This window comes from Moschus berezovskii, chromosome 9 (assembly GCF_049115385.1).
Source record: "Moschus berezovskii isolate FMDL1 chromosome 9, NW_MosBer_1.0, whole genome shotgun sequence".
Taxonomy (NCBI): Eukaryota; Metazoa; Chordata; class Mammalia; order Artiodactyla; family Moschidae; genus Moschus; species Moschus berezovskii.
In genome coordinates this window covers 81,992,866-82,008,996 of record NC_142468.1, presented here as the reverse complement: position 1 = coordinate 82,008,996, position 16,131 = coordinate 81,992,866, and the positions used below count along the sequence as shown (strand labels likewise).

Sequence of the window (16,131 nt, the reverse complement as noted above, 5' to 3'; positions counted from 1 at the left end):
AAAGTATTCAAAAGGGCAAGTAGTACAGGTTAAACTGGAAAAGGTTTGAAGAAGAGCTGTTAAATCTTTTAAATTTCTGAACTTCATTTAGGGTACATGCTGAATGTCACATACATTCAGCCTTTTAAGCACTATTTTGGGGACTAACATTTGAAAAAAATGTGGATAAAAGAATTTTACACTCATGTTTTTAGTAGAAGAAAAAATAATATATACAGTCTAATACAGTCATTTAACCATTGATCATGTTATTCCTTTTAAAAGAATATTTGTGCTTTGACAATTAGATTTTCATATACATTACATAATTCCCCTCAGAATGCCCCCTTTCCCACCCCTACACTTATAAACAGATTATAATGCATATTATATATACTAGACATGCCTATTGTTTCTAGTTGGCCTCCAACTCCCAACAAACCACAGAAGGGGCAGACATATTCCATACTTTTGGGAAGACCTAATTACAGTGCTGGCTGGCTAACTCCCTGTCTAAGAATTTAAACTTACAGACATTGAGTGAAAGTGAACGTCGCTCAGTCTTGTCCGACTCTTTGGTACCCCATGCACGATACAGTCCATGGAATTCTCCAGGCCAGAATACTAGAATGGGTAGCCTTTCCCTTATCCAGGATATCTTTTCAAACAAGGGGTCGAACCCAGGTCTCCTGCATTGCAGGTGGATTCTTTACCAGCTGAGCCACAAGGGAAGCCCAAGAATACTAGAGTGGGTAGCCTATCCCTTCTCCAGGGGATCCTCCTGACCCAGGAATGAAATCAGCGTCTCCTGTATTGTAGGCGGATTCTTTACTGACATCCAGAGGGCCTGGAAACTGACAGGTAGTTAAAACAAGTTGGACAACGTGCAAGATGTGATATGAAGAGACAAATAAACTGAGATTGAGAAGACACGAACACAGAGATGAAAGATACCATGAGGCCCCACAGATGAACAGAAAAACACCAAGACCTCATTTTCCAAGGACTGAAATGTGCATACAAGGCCCAGCTGAGGATTCAGAGATCTTGACGATAACATCTCTTATTTGAGCTACCCAAAATACATTTCTGATCCCTTCAGTTGAAGAGCCTTGATAAAATCATGTAGTTTACTCAGTACAGTACCGAAAGTGCAAAGCAGAACAGTTTTATGGGTACAGAATTGTATTGTTTACCCTCATGATCACATGGCTGACTAGGACCTGTGGCTCACTGACACTGCCCAATAGTACAAGAGAGTATCACATTGCATAGCCTGGGAAGAGATAAAAAATAAAGTCAAAACATCCTAAGTTGAATCATTCTAAGTAGGGGACTGTATGTATGTTTTTATATTCTAAAAATTATAAATAGTGCTCGTAGGGAGGAGAAAAGAAGGGGAAATGCTTAAAAAAGCAAGTACAGACCTCCCTCAGTATCCTACAGGGGACTGGTTACAGGACTCCTTGCAGATTCCAAAATCCATGAATATTCAGGACCTTTATGTTAAACTGTGTACTATCTGCATATAACCTGTGCATAGCCTCCCGTATACTCTAAATAATCTCTAGGCTACTTATAACACCTAATATGACATACAAATAGCTTATGTAAAGGACATTTAAATATTATGTAAATTATACATAAATGGCTGCTGGTGGGCAGCAAATTCAACCTTTGCTTTTTGGAACTTTCTGGAATTTTTTTCCTGAATATTTGTGACCTAAGGAGAAGGCAATGGCAAGCCACTCCAGTACTCTTGCCTAGAAAATCCCGTGGATGGAGCAGCCTGGTAGGCTGCAGTCCGTGGGGTCGCTAAGGGTCGGACACGACTGAGCGACTTTACTTTCACTTTTCACTTTCACACATTGGAGAGGGAAATGGCAACCCACTCCAGTGTTCTTGCCTGGAGAATCCCAGGGACGGGGGAGCCTGGTGGGCTTCCGTCTATGGGGTCACACAGAGTCGGACACGACTGAAGTGACTTAGCAGCAGCAGCAGCAGCAGCAAGGTTGGTTGAATCCAGGGATGTGGAATCCGTAGACAGGGAAGGCCAATCATACCATATCTCACTGCTTCAAGGACACATCTTTTTTTCATATTTTAACTTTTCAAAACTTGGGATGTTTCATATAATCCTTGTCAGTGAGACAGCAGTTATGACATAACTGTCATTACCTGTGCATCAAAATGTGAATAGGGGTCAGCAGCTTGGGGAAAATAACTCTGAAGACATGATGGGGCATTCTTAAGAAATGCTGTAATCATCAATTCTCTTTGTGTTAAAGAAGGCAATGTATGGAAAAACAGGGACATTAACAACTCTAAGTTGAAAATTAACTTAGAACACTGTATGCAGAGATTAATCTTTAATTTATAGTTTATAATTAAACGATTTCTTCTATTACAAAAGTGATACACATGCACACACATACTCACATGACATACTTTTTTTCATACCAAAGGGTACAAAGAGGAAATTCAAGTGGTTCATAATTTCATTACCCACGTTATTATTCAACACATTAAAAAGCGGAAAAAAATTTCAGTTGTATTGCATACATGCTGTATTTTGTTCATTTGTACTTTAGTTTTTAGACTGTTGCTATTCATAGACCATTACCTCTACTTCACGGATTAGTAATTCTTAAGTTTTAAAAATCAAGTTTTGTATATAAATCCCCAGTTTTTAACTGATTATGTTTCAGTTGGGAACAGTATTATAAAGATTAAAATTAACAGTTAAATTCCCAAGTTAGCTAAAAAGGACTATTTAACTCAAAATGTATCTTTATCATAATAAACAGTGGGAATACAGAACCTATAAGCACTGTTATGGACTAAATGTGCTCCCCTCAATTCATATTTTGAGGACCTAACTCTCAATGTGACTGTATTTGGAGACAGGGCCTATTAAAAGATAATTTTGTTTGTTGTTGTTTAGTTACTGAGTCCGGAGAAGGCAATGGCACCCCACTCCAGTACTCTTGTCTGGAAAATCCCATGGACGGAGGAGCCTGGTAGGCTGCAGTCCATGGGGTCGCGAAGAGTCCGACACGAATGAGCAACTTCAGTTTCACTTTTCACTTTCATGCAGTGGAGAAGGAAATGGCAACCCACTCCAGTGTTCTTGCCTGGAGAATCCCAGGGACGGGGGAGCCTGGTGGGCTGCTGTCTATGGGGCAGAGTCGGACACGACTGAAGTGACTTAGCAGCAGCAGCAGCAGCAGTCACTTAAGTCATGCCTGAATCTTCTGCAACCCCATGGACTGTAGCCCACCAGGGTCCTCTGTCCATGGGATCTTCCAGGCAAGAATACTGGAATGGGTTGCCATTTCCTTCTCCAGGGGATCCTCCTGGATCAGGAATGGAACCTGAGTCTCCTGCATTGGCAGGCAGATTCTTTACTGCTAAGCCATGAGGGAAGTCCTATAATTAAGGTTAAGAGAGGCCATAGGATGGGGCCCTAATCCAATAGGACTGGTATTCTTAATTAGAAGAGATAACGAGACCAGAGCACCTAGCATGTTATGTTTTGTTATGGCAGGCTAAGTGGACTAATGAAGGCTCTTTATAACATCATTTTTAAATATTAGACAATGACCTCAGTTTCAACTTGGGACATCCTCTCCTACTATAATTCCAGCATCAAGAAGACACATTCACTTCTAGACCCCTACCTGGTGGTTAGTAAAACTGCTGGGTTTTTGATTTTTGTGTCATTGCAATGGGATAGGGAGACAGGGATGAAGGCTTTGGGATTGGGGTTTGGTAGAGAGGAACAGCTGGGAGAATGAAGCAAGGTGAAGATGGGAAAAAAGAAGAGGAATTGAAGAATTCTAGTGGGATGACAGGGCTTCCCAATTCGGTCAGTGCTAAAGAATCACCTGCCAATGCAGGAGACGCAAGAGATGCTGGTTTGAACAACAACTATTCTCTTTAATGCTATATGACCTTTGGAAAGTTATTTAACATCTCTGGGTTCAGTGTCTTCACGTGAAGACATATTAGAAATATAATTATATTAAAAATAGAAATTATTTCTAAATATAAATAATATAGTATTTCTATATTAGAAATAATAATAGAAATAGAAGAGCAATAATAAATTCTATATTAGGGTTAAGTAAGACAGCATAGGTGTAAGGGCTGGGTAAGTGAAAAGATATTCAAAACCATTAACTGAATTAAGAGCACAGTTGCTCTGATATACTCATCTACAGAATATATTATTTACACAATTCTTCCCACCTTTAGGGGTCTCCTGAATCAAAGAAAATGGTATGACCTTTAAAATCAGATTTGTTTTCAAATCCTAACTCCAATACTTAGTAGCTATTTGGCACTGGCTAAGCTACTCAAAGGCCTATTGATGAAAGTGAAAGAGGAGAGTGAAAAGGTTGGCTTGAAGCTTAACATTCAGAAAATGAAGATCATGGCATCTGGTCCCATCACTTCTTGGGAAATAGATGGGGAAACAGTGGAAACAGTGTCAGACTATTTTTTTGGTCTTCAAAAATCACTGCGGATGCTGACTGCAGCCATGAAATTAAAAGACGCTTACTCCTTGGAAGGAATTATGAGAAACCTAGATAGCATATTAAAAAGCAGAGACATTACTTTGCCAACCAAGGTCCGTCTAGTCAAGGCTATGGTTTTTCCAGTGGTCATGTATGGATGTGAGAGTTGGACTGTGAAGAAAGCTGATTGCCGAAGAATTGATGCTTTTGAACTGTGGTGCTGGAGAAGACTCTTGAGAGTCCCTTGGACTGCAAGGAGATCCAACCAGTCCATTCTAGAGGAGATCAATCCTGGGTGTTCATTGGAAGGACTTATGCTAAAGCTGAAACTCCAATACTTTGGCCACCTCATGTGACGAGTTGACTCACTGGAAAAGACTCTGATGCTGGGAGCAATTGGGGGTAGGAGGAGATGGGGACGACAGAGAATGAGGTGGCTGGATGGCATCACCGACTCTATGGACATGAGTTTGAGTGAACTCCGGGAGTTGGTGATGGACAGGGAGGCCTGGCGTGCTGTGGTTCATGGGGTCGCTAAGAGTCGGACACGACTGAGCGACTGAACTGAACTGAACTGAAGCTACTTGAAATTCAGTTTCATTATCCTTAAGATGAAGCCAACAATGCTCACATTATGTGGTTGTAAAGAGTAAGTTAGATCAGGTATATAAAGTATCTGACCAAGGCTAAGAACTAATATTGTAAAGATGTCATTTGCTTCACAAATTAAGTGCATTCTTAATCCAAATTCCAATAGAGTGTTTCATGTAATTTGACAAAATGTTCTAAAATTCACCTGGAAGAGAAGATATACAAAAATATCCAAATGAGAAAGAACATTAGGAGTTTTGTTATTATATATATGAGAATAGGATAAAGTTAAATAATTAAAACAATATGGTATTAGCAGAGCTATAGACAAATAGATCAATAAAAATGAATGAAGTTCAGAAACAGACCTAGATACAATATATGGAGATTTTTCATATCACGTAAATATAAGGGTAAGAAAAACTATTAAATAAAACAGTGGACCAACTGGTTGTTCTTAAAACAGGTGAATTCAAGTTTAAAAGCTTAAAAAGAAAAAAACTACTCTAAGAGACTATATAGAATATTGATAAGGTTGAGGACGGTTCTAAGTAAGAGAGAAAACTCAGAAGCTATCATTCTCATAACAGAATAGAGAAAGCTTGTGTATTTCATTGTTGTAGTGCAGTTTCTTACCATTAACAGAAGAGAATCCCAACCTCTAATATGGTATTCTGATCAGTGTACAAAAATCCTTCTGTACTTAAAAAATTTTAAAAATAGTCTTGTAAGTACAGAGACACATACACAAAAACTTTTTTAAAAAGGTAATTTCTCTCATTAATTCTAAATACAATTAAACAATTCCCTACTGATTAAGTGGGCAACTTAGTGACGTAAGCATTGGTGCTTACAACCACACAATTTAGAAATTCATAAAATACAACAGAAAGTTCAGTTTAAAAATAAATATATATGATGCTCTCATGATTCTATTGATAAATTGCATTATGAAGTGGATTTTTCAACATTTCATAATCATTTCCTTGAGACTTATGACATTTTAAAACTTAGAGTTAAAAGAATCAGAGATAGGAAGTCAACTATATTAGGTAATTGAAAGGCAAAGCAAAATTTGCCACATTTGACACTCTAAAGGTGAAGTGAAAGTCGCTCAGTGGTGTACAACTCTTTGTAATCCAGGAATTGATGCTACAAAGTTAACGTTCTCCCCATAAAAATTATCTTAATAATATTCGCAAAAAAGCAAAACGAAATCTGTTACATCTTCTCTCGGTCTTTCCACCAATTCAGTTCTAGTCTTCAAGAAAAGTCAGCCTCCTACTGCCTAACCCGTTGTTACGCAATACGATTATTGCACTTTGATCTCTGTTATGCAAGGAAGTGGCCACGAATCACGTGGAATCCCAGCTCCCCGACCAAGGATCGAAACCGCACCCCAGCATTGTTAGGCGAAGTCCCAATCACTGGACAGTTGGGACGTCTCATCTCATCTCTCTCACCTCACATTCTTATTTTCCTTTAAAAACTCTTCAATGTCATTTATTCTCCGACACCTCCAAAATTACTTTCCACATTGAAAAACTCTAAATCTAACAAACAAAAGTTCTTGCTCTGGTAAGAAAGGACTAAAAATTCTCCCTTCTAAACTGGCAAACCTCAGGTGAAGTCTAACTTCTAAACAGCGAGACGGAAGATCTTGGAAATTTGCAGAGGTGGTTTGACGGAAAGAAATGCCCTTGTCATTAGAGAGGTCTCAAGTCCCCGGCCCGTGGTTGAGGCAGAAAAGCCCGGTATGCTTCTGCCCAGGCAAGCGGCAAGATGCTATCCGGCTTTTGGGAAACGGCCACGGAGGGCAGGCCCGGGCATCCCCCGCAGCTATCTCACGTCCCAGTCCACGAGCCCGGCGGGTTCGTCATAAACACGCTAGGCACAGATAGGAGCGTGGCACAGGGGCCGGGTCACGCAACTATCAAACGAAGCCCACCCTCCCTCTGACGGTCCCCAAGACGACCAGCCTTCCCGCGCGGCTCACTCACCAGTTGCCTCCGGACCGCGACTACAACTCCCAGGAGGCTGCGCGGCGCACCGAGCAGCGTCCTTCCCAGAATGCAGCGCAGCGGGGTCCCCATCCCGCCTTCTCCTTTCTCCGCTCCTCCTACTTTCCTACCCGGCGTCACCCGGGAGGGCCGGAGGTAGGTCGCGGGAGGGAACTCCGAGCCTCGGCGTGACGCGTCAGACGTTGGGAGGGGGACGGGGCGGGGAGCAGGGGGAGAATGGGAGGACGAAAGGGAGGGGAGAGGGGAGGGGAGGGTAAATAGTGGGCCAGGCAGGAAGATGGCGGCCTAGCGGAGGTGTGAGTGGACCTGGGTCTCGGCAGCCGGGTTTCCCCTCTTCCCGTCCTCCTCCTCCTCTCCTCTCCCCCGAGGTTGGCATCGAGGGGGCCGGATTCGGGCGGCGGCGCTGGGCGCAGCGCAGGGGTCACGGCGGCGGCGGCGGCTGACGGCTGGAAGGGCCGGCTTCCTTCGCCCCTCGACCTCCTTCCCCGGTCCGCTCGGTGTCAGGCGCGGCGGCGGCGGCGGCGCGGCGGGCGGACTCCGTCCCTCCTCCCGCTCCCCCCTGCACCCGGGCGGGCGCGCCTTCCTTCGCCATCCCCCGACGCTGCACCCCGGGGACTGGGCGCCTCCCGCGGCGCAGCTCAGGGAGCGGGGGCCGGCCTCCTGCTCGGCTGTCGCGCCTCCATGTCGGATAACCAGAGCTGGAACTCGTCGGGCTCGGAGGAGGATCCGGAGACGGAGTCCGGGCCGCCGGTGGAGCGCTGCGGGGTCCTCAGCAAGGTGAGCAGCCCGCGAGGCTGAGGGGCCCCCTGCCCCGACTCACCTGCCGCGAGGCGAGCGGCTGAGGGCGCGGGGTGGGGCTGGCAGCGAGAACGCGGACTGTCCCGGGGCGGGGGCTGCGGAATGGGCCCGGGGTGTGGGGCCGAGTCCTGCCACAGAAGTGCCCGGGCCGGGGCCGGGGCCGCGGTGGGGGCGGGGGCAGAAGGGAACGGTCTTCCTTGCCGACCCTGGGGCTCGGCGGCCTAGGACCGGGGCAAGCGCGTCCCAACCCGGGAATCCATGCAGTTTGGCACCGGGATGCGCATCGCGACTCGGGACTCCGGGCGGCAGCCGTCCTGGGTATAGGAATTCGGGGTGAGCAACAGCAGTATCCGAAGGAACGAGTACGGTAAAGCTGCAGATCAGACCTCTCCAAAGAGGTTCGTCCAGAGATGCCTAGCAGAGAGCAGGGGTGGGGGATTTTTGTAGACGCAGCTTTTGAGAAAGAAGCCGGATCAACTCGGCTAGGTGCTGAAATCTGAGTTGGGAAACTATGCTAGGCTAGATGTAGTGAGACATCTAAATGAGGAGGACTTTTTGTACTTGCCTTTCACGCTTTACCCCAGTTCAGAGAAGAGCTATTGAATCGGCAGGTGATAGGTTCAAGAAATATTCATAGTGTAACTTGAAACATGTCAGAATGGAAACCGACATTTATTTAGTCCATGAAGAGTGTTATTTAGTAAAGTATTCTTGCAGACAGGGGGCAGAGTTAGGAAAAGACATTTTACTTTTCCTGTATTTTTAAAAAAAAACATTTTTCCAAAATTTTTACGAAGCAGATAGAATTTGTAGAATTTGAAAGCTAGTTAACGAAAATGGATGAGGCCCCTTTTAAGAGGGAAGGTGGTTAGTCTTTTCCGTTGGTAGTACGTGGTTTGGGGTTTGTTGTTAAGGTTTTGTTTTCTTCCCTTTTCTTTCTTTTTCTTTTAGGTTTTTGCTGTGATAAGATCCACATTGCCCTTTTTACTTCGTTTTCTCTTTCTGTTAAACTTTTAGAAACTGCTGGAGCTGGCAGTTAACTTGGAGAAGGGGAGCAGGGTCCAGTCTTTCAACAGGCTGGTCATAAGATACTAGATCATGTGCAGCCACTGCCTATTAAGAAATCACCATGCTTCCAGTATACCTACTTTGGCTAAGCTTTTGGACGTCGTTTGTGTAATCGTTTTATATTAGGCTTTTATATTATCTTTAGAAGGCTGAGAAAGGACCTACGAAAGGCATGAGTATGTCAAAACTAAGGCTTGCGCGTGTTAACTTTTATTTGTGTATGGAAAAATTACAGTGTGTATTGATACTGTAATCATTATTGGAATTTCAGTGAAAAGTTTTCAGTAAGGTAAAACTCCGCAGGGTCTCTTTCGGTTAGATGTATCTTGTAATTTAGGAATCTGGATTGAACACGTGTGGTGGGTGTACATTTTCCTTTGGAACTGTTAGGAATCTTTTTTGCTTCTCAGTGATTCTGATAATTTCATCAAATTAGTATTGTGGTGTGTTTTAAGTATTTTACAAAAACAAGCTGTACTTTTGAACTATCGATTATCCCTTTTTGTGGGGCAGGAGGATTGTAGTAGGGTTGGAGTCACCACTGCTCTGAGTATGAGCTATGTGTGAGTATCTGAGTATCACTTATGCAGAGTGGTATATAGTAAGTATATACCTAGGACAAAAAAAGGGAAGACGTATCTCCGTGATATTTAAGTGCATAGAGATGTAGTATTTGACTACTTCTTTAGTAGGCAAATAACTTTCATGTTGCTGTGTACCTGGAATCAACAGGGATTTAGGTTTTGGTATTCTTGTTAACAGCTAAGAAGGAAATTTCCCTGAAATTTAGCAATTTATGGATACATATAGTTTTCTTGAAAGCTTTTTCATGAAGAATATTTTATTTTGAATGTATGTTTTTAAGTTTCAAGTACATATATATTTTGAATCTTTGTATTCACTTGGTAATTTTAAACAAGGGTTAGAACTCAGTGTCTGTTCTTTTCCTTCTGTTTAGTAATGTAGTTAAATCCTAATGTTAACTTGTTTTGTTCCCTCACAAATGGAGTAAATTTGGAATGGTGGTGGTGGAGTCAACTTGTATGAGAAATACAGCAGCCCAGAGTTTTTTTTAATATGAACATATTTTCTACAGTCTTGTTTCTTAGACACGTAGGTTCCAAAAATACTGGGTTGACAATAATTCTAGGTGGTTATAACAAATGTCAAGATGGGTTACGGATGGGAAAAGATTCAGGCCTTAGATGGACTTGAGAGCAACTAAGTCTGGATAAATCTCACCCAATTTCTTCTGAATTCTCTCCAAGTTTATTACCTTATCTTTATCTAATGTTTTCTTCACACACCTAACTATTGGCTGAAATTCTGTCCATCTCTGGAGTCCATCTCAGCTGTTCTTTCTATGAAGACTTTTATTTTGCCAACCATGCCAGCACTCCTTTCCTCAAGGGTATTATCTCCTATGAATATAGTAGGGTATTCATTCCTATAGCATTTTATCTGTGACTTGCTTCGGATCCTTATTATAAATGTGTTTTTTTTCCTCCTGAGTTTATGCTTGCTGTACAGTTGGAAGCAGGATTATTTAATTCTCTTGCAGTGTCTACATATCCCCTTGTCTCTGTTGAGTGGGAAAGAGTGAGGAAACATTATGAGGGTAGGAGAAAAGACAAAAGCCTGCCTTCTAGTTGTGAATAGGAGTTAACACTTTCGGGGTAAAGGGCCTGAAGTTTATGTAATTATTGGGTCTTCTGTGAGAAAATAATATAAAAATATGGGCACAAAATTGTTAGTGTCTTGTCTGTCACTTTGAAAGGGATCTGTCTTGAGAATCTGCCTGCAATGCAGGAGACCTGGGTTCAATTCCTGGTCGGGAAGATCCCCTGGAGAAGGACATGGCAACCCACTTCAGTATTCTTGCTTAGGAAATCCCTTGTATAGAGAGCTTCATTAACTATGGGTAATTCTGCTTCCAACTGAGAAAATACTGTGTGTTTGGCAGTGTTCTAAGTCTGTTCTTGAAAAACTTTAAGAGGTAAAGTGTGACAAACTGAGGATAAGTAACTTGACCGTAGTCACACAGTTACTAGTTTTCTGAGAGGCAATAATTGAATACAAGGTATACCAGTCTATAAAGAATTTCTATTACAGGCAATCAGTTGTTCATGTAAGTTTTGTAACTGGAGACTAAATGAGGTTAATATGTAAGATAAATAAGCAAAATATGCCTAATAAATAAGATTATGTAAGTTATGAAATTAAAAGCAGAAGATATCAGAGGTAAGGTTATTAAGCCTTCTCAGAAACCCATAAAGTATTTGGTCAGTCGTGTCCGACTCTTTGCAACTCCATGACCTGTAGACCGCCAGGCTCCTCTGACCATGGAACTCTCCAGGCAAGAATACTGGAGCGGATAGCCATTCCCTTCTTCAGGGGATCTTCCTTACCTGGGGATTGAACCCAGGTCTCCTGCATTGCAGGCAGATTCTTTACCATCTGTGCCACCAGGGAAGCCCCTGATAATTTGATTGGATTACTTGAAAAAAGATAAGAGTCAGATTTAAGGGTTTAATAGGAAGGAAAGATGAAGTTAAATAATTTGTCAGAACTTTTCACACAGCTAGGAAAGTACTTGAGCCTCTCTGATATATCCACTGCTCTTTGCATGCAGTACTGGAATCCTGAGCCGGGTTTGAGTCTGAATGACTGGAAGTAGCAGTATAGCCAAAGAAATAGGAACATAGTGGGGTAGTACACTCTATGGTAGAGGTAAATTTATTTTTGTGTCTATTTGTCATTATTTTAAGCCACTGTCTTAAGTGGTGGTAAATCTCAGGGAGTTTATCCTGTGTGGATAAGTTCTCAGGGAGGGCTTGTAATGGAGGAGTTTAGAAGATGTTAAGAGCCAAACAATCTTAAACCTGTTGAATTAGGAAATAGTAAAGAAAAGATTTCTCTGAGCCAATGCGGTATATTTTTAATAATCCATTTAGAGTTAGTTTTTGGCAGATAGCTTTTGAATTGTCTACTTAAAACCCCAGGGCATAAAAATATACAATATCAACAGTTCCCATAGAGGTTACATTTCTGCCTTTGCAAGTTTATTGATTTTGATCTTCACTGTGCAGCAGCAAAACTTTAGCAGCACAAACCATTTGTAGGTACTGCAAATAAATAATCCAGGTATGTTTCTGGAAACCAATTTTATGTTTGTAGTTTACCCTTGAGTTTGAAAAATAGATCTTCAAAGAGTACTGTGGAAGTAAAAGTCAAGTTGGTGTAGACTCACTAAAGAGAGGGTCTGTATTTTCACTTTAATGTAGTCATAAACATCATACATTTTCGTATAGGAGTAACTTAACAACAAGCATAGAATTTTGGCCATGATTGGCTTCTATGTTAGAATGCTTCATGCAGCAGTAGAGTAAGAGACTGTGTAGCTAAACTTACTTTGCTATTGAATATGTCAAATATGACAGGGACAGAAACAATTTAAGTCTTGAAAGTGGTGAGGAGGGGAGGAGGAAAGCACACCAAAAAAAAGCAGATTTTTAACTGAAATGTGCTTCAGTTTTTATTCTTCAAATGTTATATTTTATTTATTGTCTATTTTATCTATAATTTTGAAGAAATTATGGAAAATCATATATAATCTGGAAAATCTTGGCTTTTTTTTTTTTTTAACCGTTAAATTAGAACTTTTCACATTTTGGTCTTAAACTTAGATTGACCACTGTTTAAGATTGTTTGGATTTCTAAAATACTGACTTAATTTTTTGTTTTCTTTTCCTCCAGTGGACAAACTATATTCATGGGTGGCAGGATCGTTGGGTAGTTTTGAAAAATAATACTCTGAGTTACTACAAATCTGAAGATGAGACAGAGTATGGCTGCAGAGGATCCATCTGTCTTAGCAAGGCTGTCATCACGGTGAGTTCCTGTTCTCCTTCATTCAACAAATGTTGATTGAGCATTAGCTGTACACTCGGAACTCTATTCTTGGGGCTTATGTCTATGAAAAGAATAGATTAAGATCCTTGCCTTTGTGAAGCATAGTCTAATACTTCTTTCCATAGAATTATTTTAGAGTATATCACTACATACTATTATTTTATATGTGTGCATGCATGCTCAGTTGTGTCGGACTTTAACCCTATGGACTGTATCCTGCCAGTTTCCTCTGTCCATGGGATTCTGTGGGTTTATATTTCCTCCTCCAGTTATTTTATTTAGACATGTAGGATTTATCTAGTTGGTTACAACAAGCCCTTAAACAAGGGCTTCAGAAAAACATGTTAGATGGCTTCATATCTGATAGGTTGGGACAGTTACTTAGTGAGTTATTGAAAAAGTGAAATGAGAAAAGTAAAAAGATACATATTGTAACATTTTGAAATTTTGACTTAAAATGTAATAGACTATAAATCTAAATTCACTTATTGAACTTTCTGATGTAGAGCTAACAATGTCTCTTTGAAGATCATGATTGAGAGAAGTTTTTGTGTAAAGTAGTACATCCATAATGCATGATTTGCAATTTCCAGTTTTGATTCTCTAAAGTGGAATAAAACCTTAAAGATGCTTTTGAAAAACCCTAAATATAGGTTCCTCTTTTTGACTTTTAATGTTTTCACCTAATATTTTACAGATGTCTCACCTTTATTTAATACCTCTTAAAAGAATGACTCACCTTTATTGAGTCATTCTACTCAGCTTGCATTCAACTTCATTTACATAAAAATAACTTTTTGCTTTTGTGTTCCATAGACTTACGTAATGTTTAAGTTATGTAAGGACTACGGCAAGTAAATTGATATAAACAAATTTAGGAACAACCAACTGAATTGTTAAACATGTAACTCAACTAGTAGGTCAGAAGTTCCTGAATGTACTAAAAATAGCATACTAGTTGAGAGTGGTTACTACTATTCATGGCATGTTTAATAAAGGTTAAAAACGTGTTATCTAATGCAGGTTGGGAAAGTTTCCCTAGTAGCTCAGAGTAAAGAATCTACCTGCTGGAGATGTTAGTTTGATCCCTGGGTCAGGAAGATCCCCTGGAGAAGGAAAAGGCAACTCACTTCAGTATTCTTGCCTGGGAAATCTCTTGGATAGAAGAGCCTTGTGGACTACAGTCCACAGGGTCGCAAAAGAGTCGGACACAGACTTAACCAAAACAGTAGCAACAAGGCAGATTAGCTAAGTGGAAGTCAGTTAAGGAAACTGTTGTAGTTAAAATCTAAAAATAAGTGTCTTAAAACAGTCCTAGATTTCACTCATACATCTAAAGAGAATTCACTTTATGAGAGAATTGTTTATAAAAAGCAAATGGTATGCTTTGGATATGTGTTCATATCTAAATGACTTAACGTATGTTTATGTTAAACATTTAGGGAAAATCATATAGTATTTTTCCATCATTTTTCATACATTCTGCCCTTAAGTGTTCACAATTTGAAAACAAATACTTAGTTGAATATTGAGTTGGAAAAATTTATGGAGGAGTTATTTGGAAATGTTCAGAATGAAACTACGACTCTCCATTCTTAAAGACAATTTTAAATAGGTTGAACGTAAAAACTCTGTTTTGACTGGTATGTGGTTCATTATAATGAACTTTTGAAATTGTATCTAGTTTAGCATTTTAGAATTTTATTTCTTTTGAAATGGATCACTTCTCATGCTCGAGGAAAGAATGAATCAGGGATAGAAATATACTTTATAATCTTGAAATGTCTTCCTTTGGTTCTTCCTTTCTTCCTTCTTTTGCATATTGTTAAATGTTTGTTACTTACAGTGCTTGTTGGACTCTTTGAAAATAGTTTATTGATCAGTGATGTGGAAACGAATGAGATTTTATATCGCAAAGCATTGGACACGACTGAGTCACTGAACTGAACTGAACTGCTGCTGCTAAGTCACTTCAGTCGTGTCTGACTCTGTGCAACCCCATAGACAGCAGCCCACCAGGCTCCCCCGTCCCTGGGATTCTCCAGGCAAGAACACTGGAGTGGGTTGCCATTTCCTTCTCCAATGTGTGAAAGTGAAAAGTGAAAGTGAAGTTGCTCAGTCATGTCTGACTTGTAGCGACCCCATGGACTGAAGCCTACCAGGCTTCTCTGTCCATGGGATTTTCTAGGCAAGAGCACTAGAGTGGCTTGCCATTGCCTTCTCCGAACTGAACTGAAGAAGTACTATTCCTAGAGTACCATGCTAATTTCTGTGTAGTTAAATTTGGTTATGTTGTCTTGAATTGTGGATTGTGGTAATAGTGCCTGGCTTATTTGGGAAAAAGAAAAGGTTTTAATAAATATTTACATTGCTCTACTCAGGAAAAAGCAATGTGTTCGTTCTTTGTAGATTTCTATTGTTTTTAAATCTGTAGTTGCTTACAGAACTTTCATTACAGTTCATAATCAAATAAATGAGTAGGAAACCAAAATGATTTGAAAACTTTGGAAGAATCTAGTGGAAGTATTCACTGGGCTAGGTGATATTACAGAAGGTGAAAAAAAGAATCAATAAAGCAGCAGAATCTGAGTGGTAGTTAATCTTCACTATAGTTAAGCAGGGCTTCCCAGGTGGCACTAGTGGTAAAGAACCCTCCTGCCAATGCAGGAGACATAAGAGACACCTGTTAGATCCCTGGGTCGGGAAGATCCCCTGGAGGAGGCATGGCAGCCCACTCCAGTATTCATGCTGGAGAATCCCCATGGACAGAGAAGCCTGGTGGGCTGCAGTCTTTGGGATTGCTAAGAGTTGGACTCCACTGAAGTGACTGAGCACCCACGCATAGCTGAACCAGGTGGCAGGGAAAAACAGAAGTTATTTATATTCCTGAACTCCTTCAACTTTGTTCCTACTCTGTGGGTTCCCAGGTTCACTGTTACATAATGTTTCAAGGAAATTCCAAAATATAACTGAATTCAGTGAGCTTCTCAGAATGAAGTTGAAAAATAGAGTATGTATTTGAGTTAAATTTTTAAAATACAATACTAACCTCTGTTAAGTAGTTATCTTTGCTTTTCTTAAATGTGGGCTATTACCTGTATCAATTCATCTTTGAAGTCAAATAATAAATATGTTTGAATTCACACACATGACATCCTTAGGAAATCATAATGTTCATATATGAGGAAATCTGAACTTGAAGAGTTGTGACTCTACTGTAATTCATTAACGTATTTATTATT

At 40.7% G+C, this 16,131-nt stretch overlaps 2 protein-coding genes across 4 annotated transcripts in view; one reads left to right on the top strand and one right to left on the bottom strand.

The window, feature by feature from the left end:
* POLK (DNA polymerase kappa) overlaps positions 1-7,425 on the bottom strand; it is a 91,726-nt gene extending 84,301 nt beyond the window's left edge. Inside the window, exon 1 of the mRNA XM_055436298.2 lies at positions 7,091-7,425. The gene's annotated coding sequence lies outside the window, so the exon portion shown is untranslated. The remainder of the gene's footprint in view (positions 1-7,090) is intronic.
* CERT1 (ceramide transporter 1) overlaps positions 7,161-16,131 on the top strand; it is a 134,892-nt gene continuing 125,921 nt past the window's right edge. The window contains exons 1-3 of one of the 3 annotated variants that reach the window (XM_088839877.1): positions 7,161-7,246; positions 7,480-7,888; positions 12,734-12,868. In XM_088839877.1, coding sequence (XP_088696003.1) covers positions 7,161-7,246; positions 7,480-7,888; positions 12,734-12,868 — 630 coding nt within the window. Of the gene's footprint in view, positions 7,247-7,449; positions 7,889-12,733; positions 12,869-16,131 lie in introns of those variants that run through there. The other 2 variants (XM_055436302.2, XM_055436301.2) reach the window with 2 other exon arrangements.